The sequence below is a fragment of the Corvus kubaryi genome, unplaced genomic scaffold (assembly GCF_017639235.1).
Source record: "Corvus kubaryi isolate FWS band 111438036 unplaced genomic scaffold, C.kubaryi_AGA036_p1.0 37387, whole genome shotgun sequence".
In the NCBI taxonomy this organism is placed as follows: Eukaryota; Metazoa; Chordata; class Aves; order Passeriformes; family Corvidae; genus Corvus; species Corvus kubaryi.
This window is the reverse complement of record NW_024581129.1, coordinates 1,932,370-1,947,104: the sequence shown is the minus strand read 5'-3', so window position 1 is coordinate 1,947,104 and position 14,735 is coordinate 1,932,370. Positions and strand designations below refer to the sequence as shown.

The 14,735-nt window shown below is 47.4% G+C and overlaps 1 protein-coding gene across 3 annotated transcripts in view; it reads right to left on the bottom strand.

Moving 5' to 3' along the window:
- The window catches only part of POLR3E (RNA polymerase III subunit E), a 29,306-nt gene that overhangs the window by 1,341 nt on the left and 13,230 nt on the right, over window positions 1-14,735 (bottom strand). For 2 of the 3 annotated variants that reach the window (XM_042036797.1, XM_042036799.1), the window contains 7 exons: window positions 12,996-13,077; window positions 10,687-10,746; window positions 9,586-9,743; window positions 9,242-9,306; window positions 7,260-7,759; window positions 2,694-2,771; window positions 1,733-1,858 (listed from right to left, as the gene is read on the bottom strand). In XM_042036797.1, the coding sequence (XP_041892731.1) occupies window positions 1,733-1,858; window positions 2,694-2,771; window positions 7,260-7,759; window positions 9,242-9,306; window positions 9,586-9,743; window positions 10,687-10,746; window positions 12,996-13,077 (1,069 nt within the window). Of the gene's footprint in view, window positions 1-1,732; window positions 1,859-2,693; window positions 2,786-7,259; window positions 7,760-9,241; window positions 9,307-9,585; window positions 9,744-10,686; window positions 10,747-12,995; window positions 13,078-14,735 lie in introns of those variants that run through there. The other variant, XM_042036798.1, reaches the window with a different exon arrangement.

Here is a 14,735-nt window from a genome sequence, read left to right as displayed (position 1 = left end):
CAGTGGAGGGCAAAACGGGCTGAAGCTCAAGGGAAGAGGCCAAGGGGAGCAGTGGGACAGAGCAGGGGAGTGAGGGCAGTCACTGGATCTGAAGCCTTTTAAGAAACCCATTTTATGACAATGAGAGCACCTCAGCAAAGGAGCGCAGGGACTGGCCTGTCTCGGGGCTCATTTCCTTGTTTCTATTAGGTGAGCACAAAGTCTCTGCAGTTCTGAGCTAATGGCTTCCCTTTCTTTTGCTCCAACCACCCTCTTGGGCAATTCAACACAGGCTCGAGCACTGCTGCAGAACTGAGGCTGTGGAGTTTAAATGTATTTTTGTTTCTGAAGTCTTGGGGCTCGTCCATCATGAAAACAAACCCAGAGGTTATAAAGAGGGTTTGCAGACTTGATCTGCAGATGTGAAAATACAAACCCTGTCAGTCTGTTCCTCTGTGTATAAAAATGAGCACAGGCAGATGGGGAAATAGGAGTCAACAAATCCAATTTCACTCATAGAGGAATCCAATCTCTTGTGGTGTAAAGAAGCCAGAGAATCTTCCCTTTTCATTAAATCATACTTCTAAATTTTATTTCAGAAACAAAGGTAATTTCCCATACTCCTGTAACAAATGTATTCAAGGCAATAAGGCCTGCCACAACACAATGCTGGTTCCCCACTGACTTAGTGACTTACATAAAAACAGTGCCTGGTGACTTAGGGGCAGGTATTTTTTCTAGAAATAGGTTATCTGTTAAATAGCAACAGCATCATGAAAAACTAATGCCAGTACATTGTCTAGATGTTCCAGGAGAGCTGATACTTGAGCTCATGTAGTGGCTGACAAATCCCCCAGCACAGGGAGCCACAGGAAATACTGTCTAATAGGCAGAAATGTCTGAGCTTATTTTACTGCTAAGACACCTGGGTTCTTTCAAGCAAGACCAGTTTGCTTATTATCACAGCAACAGATCTGCAGTTCTTCAAAGATGCTATTATTCATTTGTAGATCACAATGTAATAAAGTACTTAAGCACTTGTCTTATTGAAGTGGGTGACAGTGAGCAAAGGCCCAGCCACAATGATTAAAGTATTACATTAGCTGGCAACTTTCTGCTTGGCCATCCTGCATCTCTTTTAAAGTCATGGCCTGTGTGGTCAGTACTTTATACCTTAAACTTCTTGAGCAAGTAAATGGTGCATCTTCAAAGACGGATGAAAGGATTCAAATAAACATTCACAATGAGATGTGTTAACTACTGCTCTGCCTGCTGGGTTTGGCCAGGGTTTTGCTCTGTACAAAGCTGCACATCCTGCTAGAGAATGAAGCACTTCCTTCTGAACATGTGGCACTCGTGCTCTTCAGCATTAACCACCAGCAGTCAGTTGGTAACTCAGAGCACTGGGCAGAGCCCTCCCACCTCCTTAATGTTTAATTCTGCATTATTTAAAAATAACTCAAGTATCACACTCAATATTCAATATTACTACACTCTATTCTCTGCTGCTCCAAGCTGACAGAGAGATTTGTTTAAATAATACAAAATAATGTGTGAGCCATTGCTCCTTGGAGGGAAAGAAGATAAAATGAGGCAAGTGCATTTTCAAGAAAACAAGCTGAAACACAGGCTTTGTCCATATTCTAACATCAACTGTTCTAATATCCTTACCATTTGTCAGTATATAATCCTTTGCTCAAATCAAGCATTAAAACTCACCTATTAATTGGATCAAACCCAAAGTGAAGCTTACCTTTAACACTCTATCCACCTCCTGCTTGTTTAGATCCTCTCCACACTCCTGACTCAGCTGGTTCTGGATGACGTTCCTGCGCACTCGGTAGTTTTTCGAAAAGATTTCAAGCAAAACTTGGCGATGCTTTAAAAGAAAATGTATCGTAAGTACACAGAGAACAATTATTTCTGCCTTTCTCTCAAAACTGCACATGCCTTAGTCTGTACAAAACATTCTCTGAACTACGTTAGAGGACTCTTGCTTCATAATCCTGAAACCATCCCACATATTCCTGCTCTCCAGCAGTGCCTTATCCTCCAAGGGCTCTACAGGGGTCCCTCCATACCCTGTGGCCACACCTGCACCTGTCCTGTGACCTGGGGCACCCCCAAAGGTACAAAAACACACTGAAGAAGGGGTTGCAATGTATTCCTCTCAAATGCGTCCATGGGAGCTCACATCACTCCAGACAAGAGCCTGGCTAGTGCTTGGCTCTTTCCTGTAAAAATGTATTTAGTTCAGGAGCTAGGAACTGCACTGCCCATCCACAGGTCGTTAGGCACCTTCCCTTTCACCTCAGTTACTCTGACAGCAGTTAGAACTCAGCAGATGCTCACATACGCTGCAATCATTTCCTACTCTGAGTATAAACAGATACAACAGATACGCCGTTAATCTCTGGTTAATGCTGCATTACCATCAAAAGGAAAAAAAACCTTGGACTGGAGCCTGGTCTGAGGCCTGCACTGAAGAATCCTTTCTTCACACAGGTTCAGAAATAGCCACTGAGCTGGTCACTGACATGATTACCAACACGTTATGAGCTAAGAGCTTCCTTTCAGCTGGAAGCAGGTTGGTGTTGAAAACACCAATAGAGAAAGAGGAAAACTGTACCTGCTGTACCAGTTACAGAACCATGGATGCAAACAATGCCAAATGCTCAATAAACAGTGGGGAACATCCCTTATTTTATCTTTACCTGATCATAAGTGTCACCAGCTTCCCAAAGTGCATAGACCTTTAGTTCATCTGGCGAGGCAGCAGTCTGTGGAGGAAACTGAGAACAAGAGGCTGTTAAAAATAACCAGCTATTTAATGAGTCTGCCTAATGATTCTCTGATACTGTATCCCAGGACACCCATTACTGAATCAGAACCCTGGCTGCCATGGAATAACTGCTGAAACAACCCAACTGCTGTCCCACCCCACACTGGAAGGGGTGCCTTGGCTCTGGCAGCCCTGTGCCTGCTCAGCACCTTCTTCACAGAGCAGAAACATGGTCTGTGTCACACCTGTGACCCAGGGAATGGGATGAGCACCATGGACCCCTGAGGTGTGCCTCGACGTGCCCAGGTTTGACTGATGGCTCTGGTCAGGGTGGGAAAACCCCCACAGGGCACTGGTGCCACATCTGTCACACACCAACCACAGCTGGGCTTTCAAGGGAGCTGCTGGACAAACTGGAATCCCGTCAACTGTGCAGGGGACAGTTTTCCACTGGTGGAGAGTCAGCCACCACGTACCAGAACAATCCCAGGGCTGGGACCTTGATGGTATCCCGTGGCAAGATGTCTGTAGGTTTTTCCTGTCAGCAGTGTTTGCTTCAAGACCATCCAGAACAGTACTCAGCTGAGAGCACCAACTGCATTGCAGGGTCTTTCTGGAGGGTTTTACCTTTACAGTGGCAGGTTTTAGAGATTCAGCCTCTATCCTGTAGTTATCTGCTTCACTAATCCCAAGCCAGTGTTACTGACAAGAAGGTGCTTCTGGTGTATTGCCATCTCTGTTTTGGGGCAGACTACAGGACTCCAGAAGACTGAACACTGATGGACTTGCTCATTTCAGACTCCAAAAGTGACAGTGGTTTTGTGTATTTTGTTTTTTCCCCATGTGCCAAGCTAGAGAAACACGTTCATTTTTTCTGAGGCAGAAGCTTCACACCCCTGCAGACAGGAAGGAGCACAACTGCCTCCCCTCCATACCCTGAGTTCCTAAAAAAATAAAATAGCATCCATTTGCCTTAACATTTCCCCTTGGAGCAGCGACTAATGAGCCCTGCTGGAATATGCCTTCACTCCTGACGTGTCTCTTCCTGTCTGTCACTAACGATTTATTCCTTGCTAACCGCCCAGACTACCTAAATCAATCATCTATGAAAAGCTAACAAGCCAGTCCCAATTGTTCCAGCATCCCTCAATCCTGGCTGCTGGTACAAACCAAACCTTTCTTCCCAGCCTCCCTCACACCAGCCAAAAGACTTGTGCATCGCAGAGTGAAAAGATCAGCATTTCCTTTCATGCTCTGCCTCTGATCTTACTGCAAAGGGGAAGGGTTTTGTCCAGTGGGAGCTGCCTAGTGGGATTAGCAGCTTTGACTTTCAGGTTAGTCCAAATGGCTGGAATATAACAAGGTTTTACACTTGGTTTAGAGCCAGGATTCAGGTTGATTAGGCTCACAGCACCTGACATAATTCTCCTCCTGTAAGGACACCTGCTTTTGAGGAATAATCTCTCTTGTAGGTTTTCACCAGAGATAAAATCAAATACTCCAGCTTCCCTCCACAAAACAGCTGCAGCAGGAATGGCAAAGTGCAGGGCACTGGGAGCACCCAGGCACAGCCTGCTGGGCTCCACAAAGTGAGTCAGCACAGCCCTGGAGTGCAGACTCCTCCTGCCTCAGCCACAGGGCTGAAACACAGCTGTGTTTATCCAGCCATTCTGTGAGGAAACAGCTTCCAAACAAACACAATACTTAGTTGGGAAGAAAAACACACAGAATCTCCTCCTCCCTCCAGCCTTCCTCTGCAAACTGCTGCAAGCACTGGTGCCAACAGCTCCCTGCTCGCTTGCTGCTGTCACACAGCCCGGCCATGGGAGTGGGAAATGCCATCAGGGATTCCTTGGAGAGACACGAGCCCAAACAGCTTCACTGCCTTGCCATCTGCTGTCCCTTTGCTGGTTTATGTCACCTTGATCTCTCCAGCCTCACCTTGATACAGCTCTCTGCTACCCTAAAATCATTTAAAAAATATTTGTCCTGTGCCCCTCCCTGCTCTAAGCCCCTGGAGCAAGTGCAGGCTCTTGGGAGATGAACTGCTGCCCCAGGTCCCAGGGCTGCCACGTTCAAACGGAGCCTCTCAGGGAGGAGCCCTCGGCTCTGGGACGTGTCTCACTCAAGCACTGAGCCACTGCCAGGCAGCCTCAAGTTACAGGTGGAAGGGGCTGATTGTGCCAGAAAAAAACTTAGCAGCTGGAGTAATCCTAAAGGTAAACTGTTGATCTCACATGTCAGGGAGCCTGGCATTGGTACCAGCCTGCAGGGCTCTCTGTGAGTGCAGGGCAGCACTCCCCTCCTGTCAGCCCAGCCAGGCAGGACACCCACAACAGTTACATCATTTCCTTAGGCCTCAGAAATATACTCAGGCTTTGGCAGAACCTTGCCACTCCATGGGCCTTGGGAAGGGAGCTGGCAGGAGCCAGTCACCCCCCAGTCTGCAGGAAATGGGTGCAGATCCTCAGGAGCCAGAGTCCTGCACAGACGCTTCCCATGGGGCGGGAGAGTGGCTCAGCCTGCACAGCTCCGGGCACAGGCACCAAATCCTGCCTGCCCAGGGCTCCTCTCCTCTGTGTCTGTCCCCTCTCCTCACCCTCTCCCATGGCAGCACCAGCCCAGGATTTGCCCTTTCCTGACTCGTGCTTTTCCCTCCCGCTTGATGAGGCTATGAAGCACAGCAAGCACAGCACCCTGCAGGCATCCCCATGGCCACATCTGCAGCTGGAGTGGCCTCTCTTTTGGCTCCCCACAAATACTGTTTATCTCATACCCTGGGTGCTGTTGGTCAGCTCTGTAATAGATCCTGCATTCCCCTGCTAAGGTTTCAATTGCCATTTTCAGCCACATGTTTTCTATAATAGGTAAGCACTCAAGCCAAGAGTGTCTTCACCCCCCACAGAACATCATTTTAATTACCTCAGATCATTGATTTTTATCACCAAAGCACTTTCAATTACAGAAAACTAATGAGTAACTATGAAATCCCACACTAAACAACCCTCCAGGCTTTCCCTGAGCTCAGGCACCCTTGTTGGCTTCTGACAAAATTGTCCAGGGGAACAATCAAGAAACTCCCAAGTGTCTGAGCCCATGCAAAGAGTAAACCCAGCCCCAGCCCCTTTGCCATCTGCACAGAGCATCAGGGGGAGGCTCAGGGGCAATGATTTACATTGCTGACAGCAGTACAGGCTCATACAGGCTCCTGTACAAGAGCTGGGGTGTTGTGGTAAATTCTGAGTCAGCAGAACTAAAACCTGCAACAGTCTCCTCAAGAGACATTCCAGGGACCATTTCTGCACCTCTGCAGGTCTCCTGTGTCAGGGTTTTCCAAACAGAAGGAAGCTCCTGGCCACCCCTCTTCAGCAGGATTTTATTTTGCTTTTTGAAAAGAGAAACTATCTCACTTTCACTCCTCGTGTAGATTTCCAAAATCCCCAAATTTCCAAAGCAAACAAGTCCCAGTTCCAAGTAAGAGAGCAGGAATGACCTCAGCTGTTTACCATCAGCATGGCAGAGGCACACACTACACCAGGTACAGGGGAGAGCCTGGCCAGCACCGAGACAGTTCCAGGCAAGCACCACCCCAGGACTTGGAAACTGCCAGGGGAGGAAGCAGAAAGCAGCACAACTGGTGCTCTCCCTAGTGACATTTCCAGGCTGTTACTCAGTTCCCAGGTGCCACAACATGTACTTTGCACACGACTGAACACGTTCCTGCTGGCCCCCAGCAGCTCCCATGCTCCAGGCTCTCCCAGCCCTCCTCTTTTGAGCAGTTCACACGTTCCTTCTCCTCTCTCCTCAAAGGCAGCTGCTCCCAAGCTCCTTCTGGTTGTAACCCAACCAGCAGTGCCAGATGTCTTGTAAAATTAATTTCCTTTTAGGCTCTTTCCCATGATGCCAGATTCCCTTTCCTCTCCTAAGCAATCCAGTCTCACAGCCCTGCTCTGTCTCACGCAATCCCACACGTCACTTCCATACAGACACAGAAACAGACACCTCTGCACAGCCTAGGAGGAAACAGACTGGCCAAGGAAACCTGCTGCAGATGGGCTTTGTCGCTTCCCAGAGGCTCTGCTGGGTGTGCCCTGCTGCTCCCAGGCAGTCAATGTCACCTTTCCTCTCCCAGCTGGGTGCCTGTCCCCTAGGGAAGGGGCTTGTGCAATTCCAGGAGAGCCGATGGGAATCTGGGACTGCCTTAGATCATGGTAACAGGAGCAAGCTGGGACAGCAAATCACTGTGGCCCAACACCTTGGATGTGGAAACAGAGCCCCAAGGACAACAGGGCACAGAGAGCAGAGTGCAGGGCCTGCCAGGAGCAGGACTCCAGACGGAATTCCAGCAGTTTCAACATGTCCAGTATGGGACAGTTCCTCCGAGCACATCTGTCCTTCCTGTCCACCAGCACAGGACACAAATATTTCACAGCTCAGATGTTTAACTGTGCCCCACACACCCCTTCCCCAAACCACACCAAGGAAAACCCATACTTACAGGCACCAAAATCTGTTTGCAGCCAGTGTCCAACACCATGTCCTGTAACATTTTGTCCGAAATGCCACTGAACAAGGTATGTCCTGGAGGCAGACTGGCTAAGTGGAGGTTAAATAACCGTTTAAGCTCACTCAGGGTGAGCACAAATTGTTTCTTAAATGTCGACGACACAAAGGCCTTCAGTTCCTGAGCGACCCTGTCGATGCAGCCCCCGGGCAGGTGGCCATTCAGGGGCTCTGTGGAGCCCTGGGCTGGGTGCAGGCCATTGACCAGGCCGTTGTTCAGGCCCTCGTTGTGGGCCGAGGTATCCATGGGCTCCTCCACACTCACGGGCTCCTCTTTAATGCGGGCATTGGGAACATCCATCTTGGCTGAGGTGTCGTTTGATTTCATCTCTGCCTTCTGCTTCTGGAACTCCTTCTCCAGCTGCCCATAGTTCTGCTTGACTTTTGCTTTAGCCATGTTGACCCTCTGCTCCCCAGAAACCATCAATGGATGAGCTGGTAAAAAACAAAAGGTACCAGAAATCTCAGCAGGGCTCATAGTGAAATAAAACCAGGAAACTTATGAAATCTAAGGCATAAACCCAGCCTGTTGATTAGATTTTACATTACTTTTTGGGGGGTTTGCTGGCTTTTGAAGGCAGTGTGTGTTTGTTTTTCTAAGCCAAATGCTTGGGGAAGGGTGTTCCAGTCAAGGAATCTGAAGCAAAGTGTGTTTGTTCAATCACCAGGGCCTTTTCCACAATTCAGGAAACCAGGATACAGACTGCTTACACATCTCTGCTTGCGACCCAAATACTTCTTTGTCCAACAGCTCTTCTTTTTGTCTTTTAGATTCTCTAGTGGCTGGTGGGGGCCTGGTGCAGCCTCTGCCAGAGGCAGCACCAGGATGCCACCAGGTACAGGGAGGAGTGTGGAAGGGTTAACAGTGAACCTGAACACCCTTGCAGCATGAGCTGCACAGCACAAGAGGCTGAGACTCTCTGCTTAGTGTTATTATCCACTAATGGGGAGAAAGGGACAGGAGGAATTCTTTCCCATGGCATCCTGTGCTTCTGCCCCTCTCCACACCCAGCCATCCCAAGGTGAAAGAAGGGGAGTGTTGGCAGCAGAGGAATCCAGTCCTTACCAAAGCAAGGAGTGCAGAGTTTAAGGCAAAGGCATGCCCAGCACACATGCTGCTATCTTCCCTGCTGTTAGGCTCACTGATCCTCTCCAAATAACCCAACACCTCATCCTTCCGAGCAGATCAGACACAGGGTATTGAAATGGATTCATATGTTCCTTTGTCAGTTCTGCTTACACTCCTCAATTGCTCCAGTGTCTGGCACTGAGCCAAATGTTCAGTTAAAACTCTGGAATCTCAAGTTTTCCCAATCTTTTAGGATTTTGGAGCAGCTACTTTAATACTTTCACTGGCATCCATAGTGGAGAAGGATGTCAAAAAGAGACAGCTTCACACCTCCTTACAGCCTCCTGCCATTACATTCTCCAGTAATTGCTTGGCCCTCAACCACACCAGAGAGCACAATACAAATCAGGGAAGTAAAAAATCATCTCATGCACATTAAGTTGCATTAACGTTAAATTGAGAGGTGAAAACTACCTTGTGCACTGGCCTTGTCTGTCCTCCCTGCAGGAGCTGCTTACACCCCACAAGCTGCCTTAAACGAGCAAGTGGGTAACAGAACCAGTGCTTTAACAGTGTCAGAGTGAGTCCCCAGGGCCACAGGCTCCTCCCTGCTCTGCTACAAGGATGCCACAGTAGCTGGTGTCACCCCAACATCAGTGACATTAGTACAGACCAAGATCTGTCTTAAATATCCCAGAGGAGATAGTAAGAAAGAAAAGACATTAAACAAGACCAGTCTCCACCACATTCAAAACCAGAAAGAAACTCCAAACCATCACTCAGGAATATGGATGGGTGGATGAGTACATGCCTATGCTCCAACATGATCCAAGCACAACTCCATTTACCTGATTGTGCCTCTTGCTTCTTTGGCGTCAAGTGCTCCTTTAAGAGATTATAGACCTTTTCTAATCTGAAAGACAAAGACAATATTCCAGGACAGTTTCAGTTGTTATGTCTGCATGCAGCCATGCCAGCTTTAGCCATTAGCTAGAACATTCCATCTCTCCAGGGAGCCAAGAACCAGGAATGAGTGATGCAGTAACACCCCCCACCACACCACTGCCTGGACACTGGCAGGGAGAAGCTTGGAGACAATACAGATCAAATTATCCATCAGTGTCTACAGAACCTTTGTACCAGACAGTTCTTTGCTTTTAGCTTATTCCCCAAAATACAGTAAGTTATTTACTTGGCCTGAATGCCCATCCACAGCATCTGTTGCCTCTGAACTATATCTGGATGCTTCTTAACAAAATCTTCATCGTAAGGGAGCATGAACTCCCAACCTTTGTTTATTCTTGCCACAGACATGTGCTCTAGGAAGTCTTTCACATCTTCTGGGCAAAGCTAAAAGAAAAAGAAAAAGAACAGGTAACATGGAAGTCAGTTTACACAGGGGAGATGCAGCAATGAGCACTGTGCCACGAGACAGGAGAGCTGGGCTGATGTGGTGTACATGGGGCACCTCCACGGGCACACACCCAGCTCAGTCAGAGATACTCATCCTGCTCTGCAGCACCAACACTTTCACACACTGTTAGAAGCCCAGGACTTCAGAGAGCAGTGGTGAATAATCACCCCAGAGTCAAATAGCTCACGGCATGTTTTGCAAAGAAAAGGGAGTTTCCAAACTGAGATGAAAAGGTTCTATGGGGAAGAGAAGCGTATTCTACAGTGTTAATCTTATTTTAGAGCTGCAGGCCAGACATGCAGCACCTTTTTTTGCCCAGCTTTTACACAGCACTGGTTCTTACATTCCAAAAATAGATGGTCTGTCCACAAACTGACTCGTGCTTTATCACTTCAGTGTGTTTTAAAGAATTTGGGTTTTGTCCTTTTTAATGTTTCTCATTCATTTGCCACTTTTTACAGAATGTTCAGGTGCCTGAGTTGCTTTAAAGTTTTCACTCAATATTGCAGCTGGCAAATGCCAACGGAAGAGTTGCTCTTAACACACCCAAAACAGAGCAGCCACTCTGGGCTGTGTAAGCACCTGCAGTCAGCTCAATTCTAACTGTGCCCAGCTTTGCACTGAAACACATGAGAGGACAGGATGCATTCCAGGGGCTCAGCTGCAAGGCCAGTCTTGGAGCTGTGGAAACGATGGGAGCTGCTCAGAATGTTTTTCTCTAGAAAGAGTATTATCTATACCTGCTCCAAATGGAGAGCAAAGCAGGCACTGTGAGAGGAAAGGCTTGCAGCAGCATCCACAATCTACACCCACACAATGCCCAGCAGCATTTAGCCAACTTATCACCACCTTCTGATTTAAGAAAAAAATTCCACTCACTTTTGTAACTGCTGCTACTTCCTTTCTCACAACCCAGCGGTCCTGCGTGAACTTCCACATCTAGGAAGGGAACAAAAGAGGAAAACCTAATAACTGCATGGAGCAGTGGCTTTACTGAAGTTGTAGCAATGACCCTGTTCAATGAAGTTACCACAAAAATAGAACCCCCATTCCTTTCAAGAATGTAGAAGTGATTCTCAGCCAGGCAGAGGAAAAACATTTTCTGGCTCCTTCTGTCCTCAAATGGCCATGAACACAGGACCAAAGCTTTGAGAGGCCATGGTGTGCCTTGGCAAATCTATGACTACAAAAGCTATGAGGAATCTCTCTAACTCAAACTCCATTTAGCTTCTGAACAACAACAGAAGAACCAACAAAACCACTGCAGTGATGCTGGGACCCCAGAAGTCACACCTGAGGCTCAGCTTCTCACACACCTCATCACCAGCCTAGAGAAACTCTCCATGCACTCTTACAAAGGGGCCTGTGGAGGCTGGTGACTGTTGCCCTTCAGCAGCACAGAGCCCCTAAAAAGTACCTGTTCCCTTCTTCTGTCCCCATCACAGTCACTCACAGTTATACCAAAGTGTCCTGTCACTCACAGTTATGCCAAAGTGTCCTGTCACTCACAGTTATGCCAAAGTGTCCTGTCACTCACACACTTGTCCCCAGGTAGGGAACTGCCAGGTGCTCCATAAAGCAGCTCCTGAGGGGCAGCTGCTGAGGGCAGGCTGACAGGACTTGGGTAAAACACTGCCTAAACACGACCTTTCATTTCTTCCTGTCTCCATTTAAATAGGCTACAGCCTCTTTTAGTCTGTGTGTAGTAATAATGTTGTTAAGAATCCAAAATCTCATTACTGACAATTTCTTCCTGCCCTACTACGCCACCCATGCCTCCTTCTCTCCCATTCAGCTTCTCTCTGCCCACAAACACACAAACCCACCCACCCCACTCACTTTAGGGCACAGGGCATTTCTGTTTTAAAGCACAAGAAATCCATAAATGTTTTTTGAACTTATTAATTACTTTACACAAATATATCCAGGGAAATCAAGTTCACTTTTCAAGCTAGAACACATTTTCTCCACAGATGCAATACAGCATTACATGCTACGAGTCTTAAAACCAGACACTTCTCTTTGTCTGAAAACCAGAAATATTGATCCTTTCTATTTTCTAACATTTTAACTTCTTCCTTGTTGTAGTACTAATCAGCAAATTATTCGCCTTTAAGATCAGTGCAGATCCATTTCTCATAGAAGGTATATTTGACATGATTCTAATGAAAATAATGTACCTTTTCATCCTAATTGTTAAAACAGTATCCCTTACTTAACTGAGCGTAATAATTCTGGTCCCTGAACTTTATGCACGAAGTGTCACCTAATCTGCTGTGTCCTAAACACTTATGTCACTGGGTCACACCTGAATCCAGGTCTCCATATGGCAGTGTCTTGGGCAGACATCAAGAGACAATGAAAAGTCAGTTTCAATCACCATCAGTTTGATCTTACAGTAGTACAGTAATACCCTTACAGTCTCCTGCACAGCATCCTCCTGTTCAGAGCTAACCCTCACGAACAAACTCTGCAAAAACAGTCAGGTCTAACTGAAACAAATGAGAGCTGGGCACTCATCAGATTTGCTCTGGTGGGGCGGAAGCCATAAACTGATTATGAACTTAGGAACCACTTAGGAACTTAATTCTTTCCATGGTTAGTGAAAATAAACACAATGCAGAGGTTGTTCCTTTTTGCTGTGGTTATGTGTGTGTTTACAAGACCTGTATTCATTTCAATTTCCATGTGCAGCCACTGCTCACAAAAGGTGCCTGGGAACAAAGTCCTCTCACTGATTAGCAGCCCTAGGGAATAAAGTCCTTTTTAAAGATCAACAGTGCATGCTCAGGGAGCACAAGGCTTACCCACACTGCCCTCCTGAGCCCTCAGTCCTGAGCCCACAGAAACTGAGCTGGAGAAACAAGCACTTTATTATCCAGTCCTGGCTGTTCTGCAAGCCCCACATTGTGGGGGCAATGTGATAGTGGCTCTACAGCATGTGTTAGAAAGGGATGAATGCTGCTAATGACAGATGATCTGAACCTGCCAGCCAGACACAATGTCAGCCTACACCAACACTCCCACGGCAGACTTGTAACAACACCTTCAGGATTAAAGCACACAAACAACTTCCTTGGAGGAAACACCTCACTGCAGTAGAGCAGAAGAGTTTTGCAACGCTGTGGCCTCCCAGGCAAACTTCACCTGTGTTTTCCTTTAAAAGCAACAAACACTTTTATACTTACAACAAAGTCTCTCCCTCTACAGAGCACTTCTGCAGGAACTCCACTATGGGGACTAGAAGTATCTTTTGGGTAGAGGACATCACTGTTAATTAAAAAGGAAGAGGAACTAGTTACTAGGTACTCCAGAAAAAATAGCATTAGTGAAGATTAACATAACAAACATGCCCTCCCTGTTCTGCAGTTAAATTATACCTTTATCCAAAGCGTGGTTTTCATTAAAGGCATTAATACTGCTGTAATTACACCACTGCAATTACACTAGTGCAGAAAGGCTTACACCAGCAAAGCACAGCCTTATGGCAAGCAGGTGTGTGCAACACAGAGACAAGCTCTGCTTTGTTCTTGCAGAGCCTACCCTCCCTTGGACCCATGTAAACAGGACCAGAATGATCCTAAGAAGTGCTTAGGCTAACCTGGTATGCAGCCTTGAAGGCAGCATTTAGCCAAAATGCTGATGTATGGGCATGAGAGTTTTTTATTTCCTTCCAGGCAATCAAGGGTTTAACAGAGCAATATTACAGAATGTCACACTCGAACCAACAGCCCCAAGACCAGCATTACTCTGTGTCCTTGTCTGCTTGCAGGGACACCTGGTAGCATGTGTTACCACACTCTCCAAAGCCCCACAGCAACTCAGGTTCATGATCTTGCTCCTACCCAGGCCAAAGAAATGGTTCCCCATGCTGTTCAAAGCTCTGATGTGTGCTGCTCTGTGCCCAAACACCACACGCGCTACAGATCCACACATCCTCCTCAGACTACAAAGCAAAGAATCAGTCAGATATAACCTAAGAACAATCTGAATGCTAAAATACTGTCTTTTAACTCGCTTCCAGCTCCCTCCTGTCACAGCTGGGGGGACAGCAGGGTTGCTGTAAAAGCTGGTCACATTGCTAATACAGGCCTGTACCACAATAGCTGAAACATCCTGCTGGCATACTTGGACTGGTAGCTGATGCCATTCATCTTAACACAGCTATTCCAGAGACTGCAATTCTCTGTATGCAGGGCTCCACCCAGGTAAAAAAAAACCCAAAACATACTGCATTTTAGACTTCAACTCCCAATAGCATGCCTTATCCTATCAAACAGGAGGATGGTACAGACTCCAACTCACATGGTACATTCAGTACCCCCACGCTTGATTTATTAAACAAGTAATGCCTTCTAAAGGGTAGTTTGCAGCTGACAAGAGCAGCATCCACTGATGAACAGCAAGGGGACTGCACAGAGATCCTTATAGGCCTGAATTTTGCTAAGAAATACTACAGCTGACATTGGTTTGATTTTCTGTGTTTCTCTTTGACACTAATCTCTGGAAGAATTCAGAGCAGCTCTCTCACAAAAGAATGTGAGTGCAAACAACATCAAAAACCTGTCATAAGTCAGATGCAAACCCAGATTGCATCGCTGCTCAGCCATAACCCCACTTGGGCCGGTACTGGGCATTATCCTTCCACAGCAGCCCTTTGGATATGGAGCAGCTGACTGCACTAAGGCACAAACAGCACGAAACCAAAGGTTCGCAGAGCTGCCAGTTGGGAGCGTGGGTGTTTTGGGCCGCGAGGATGGGCGCGGTACGATCCCGGTATGACCCCGGCGCGCTCCCGGTACGATCCCGGCACGATCCCGGCGCATTCCCGGCGCGTTCCCGGCACGATCCCGGCGCGCTCCCGGTACGATCCCGGCACGATCCCGGCGCGTTCCCGGCACGATCCCGGCGCGCTCCCGGTACGATCC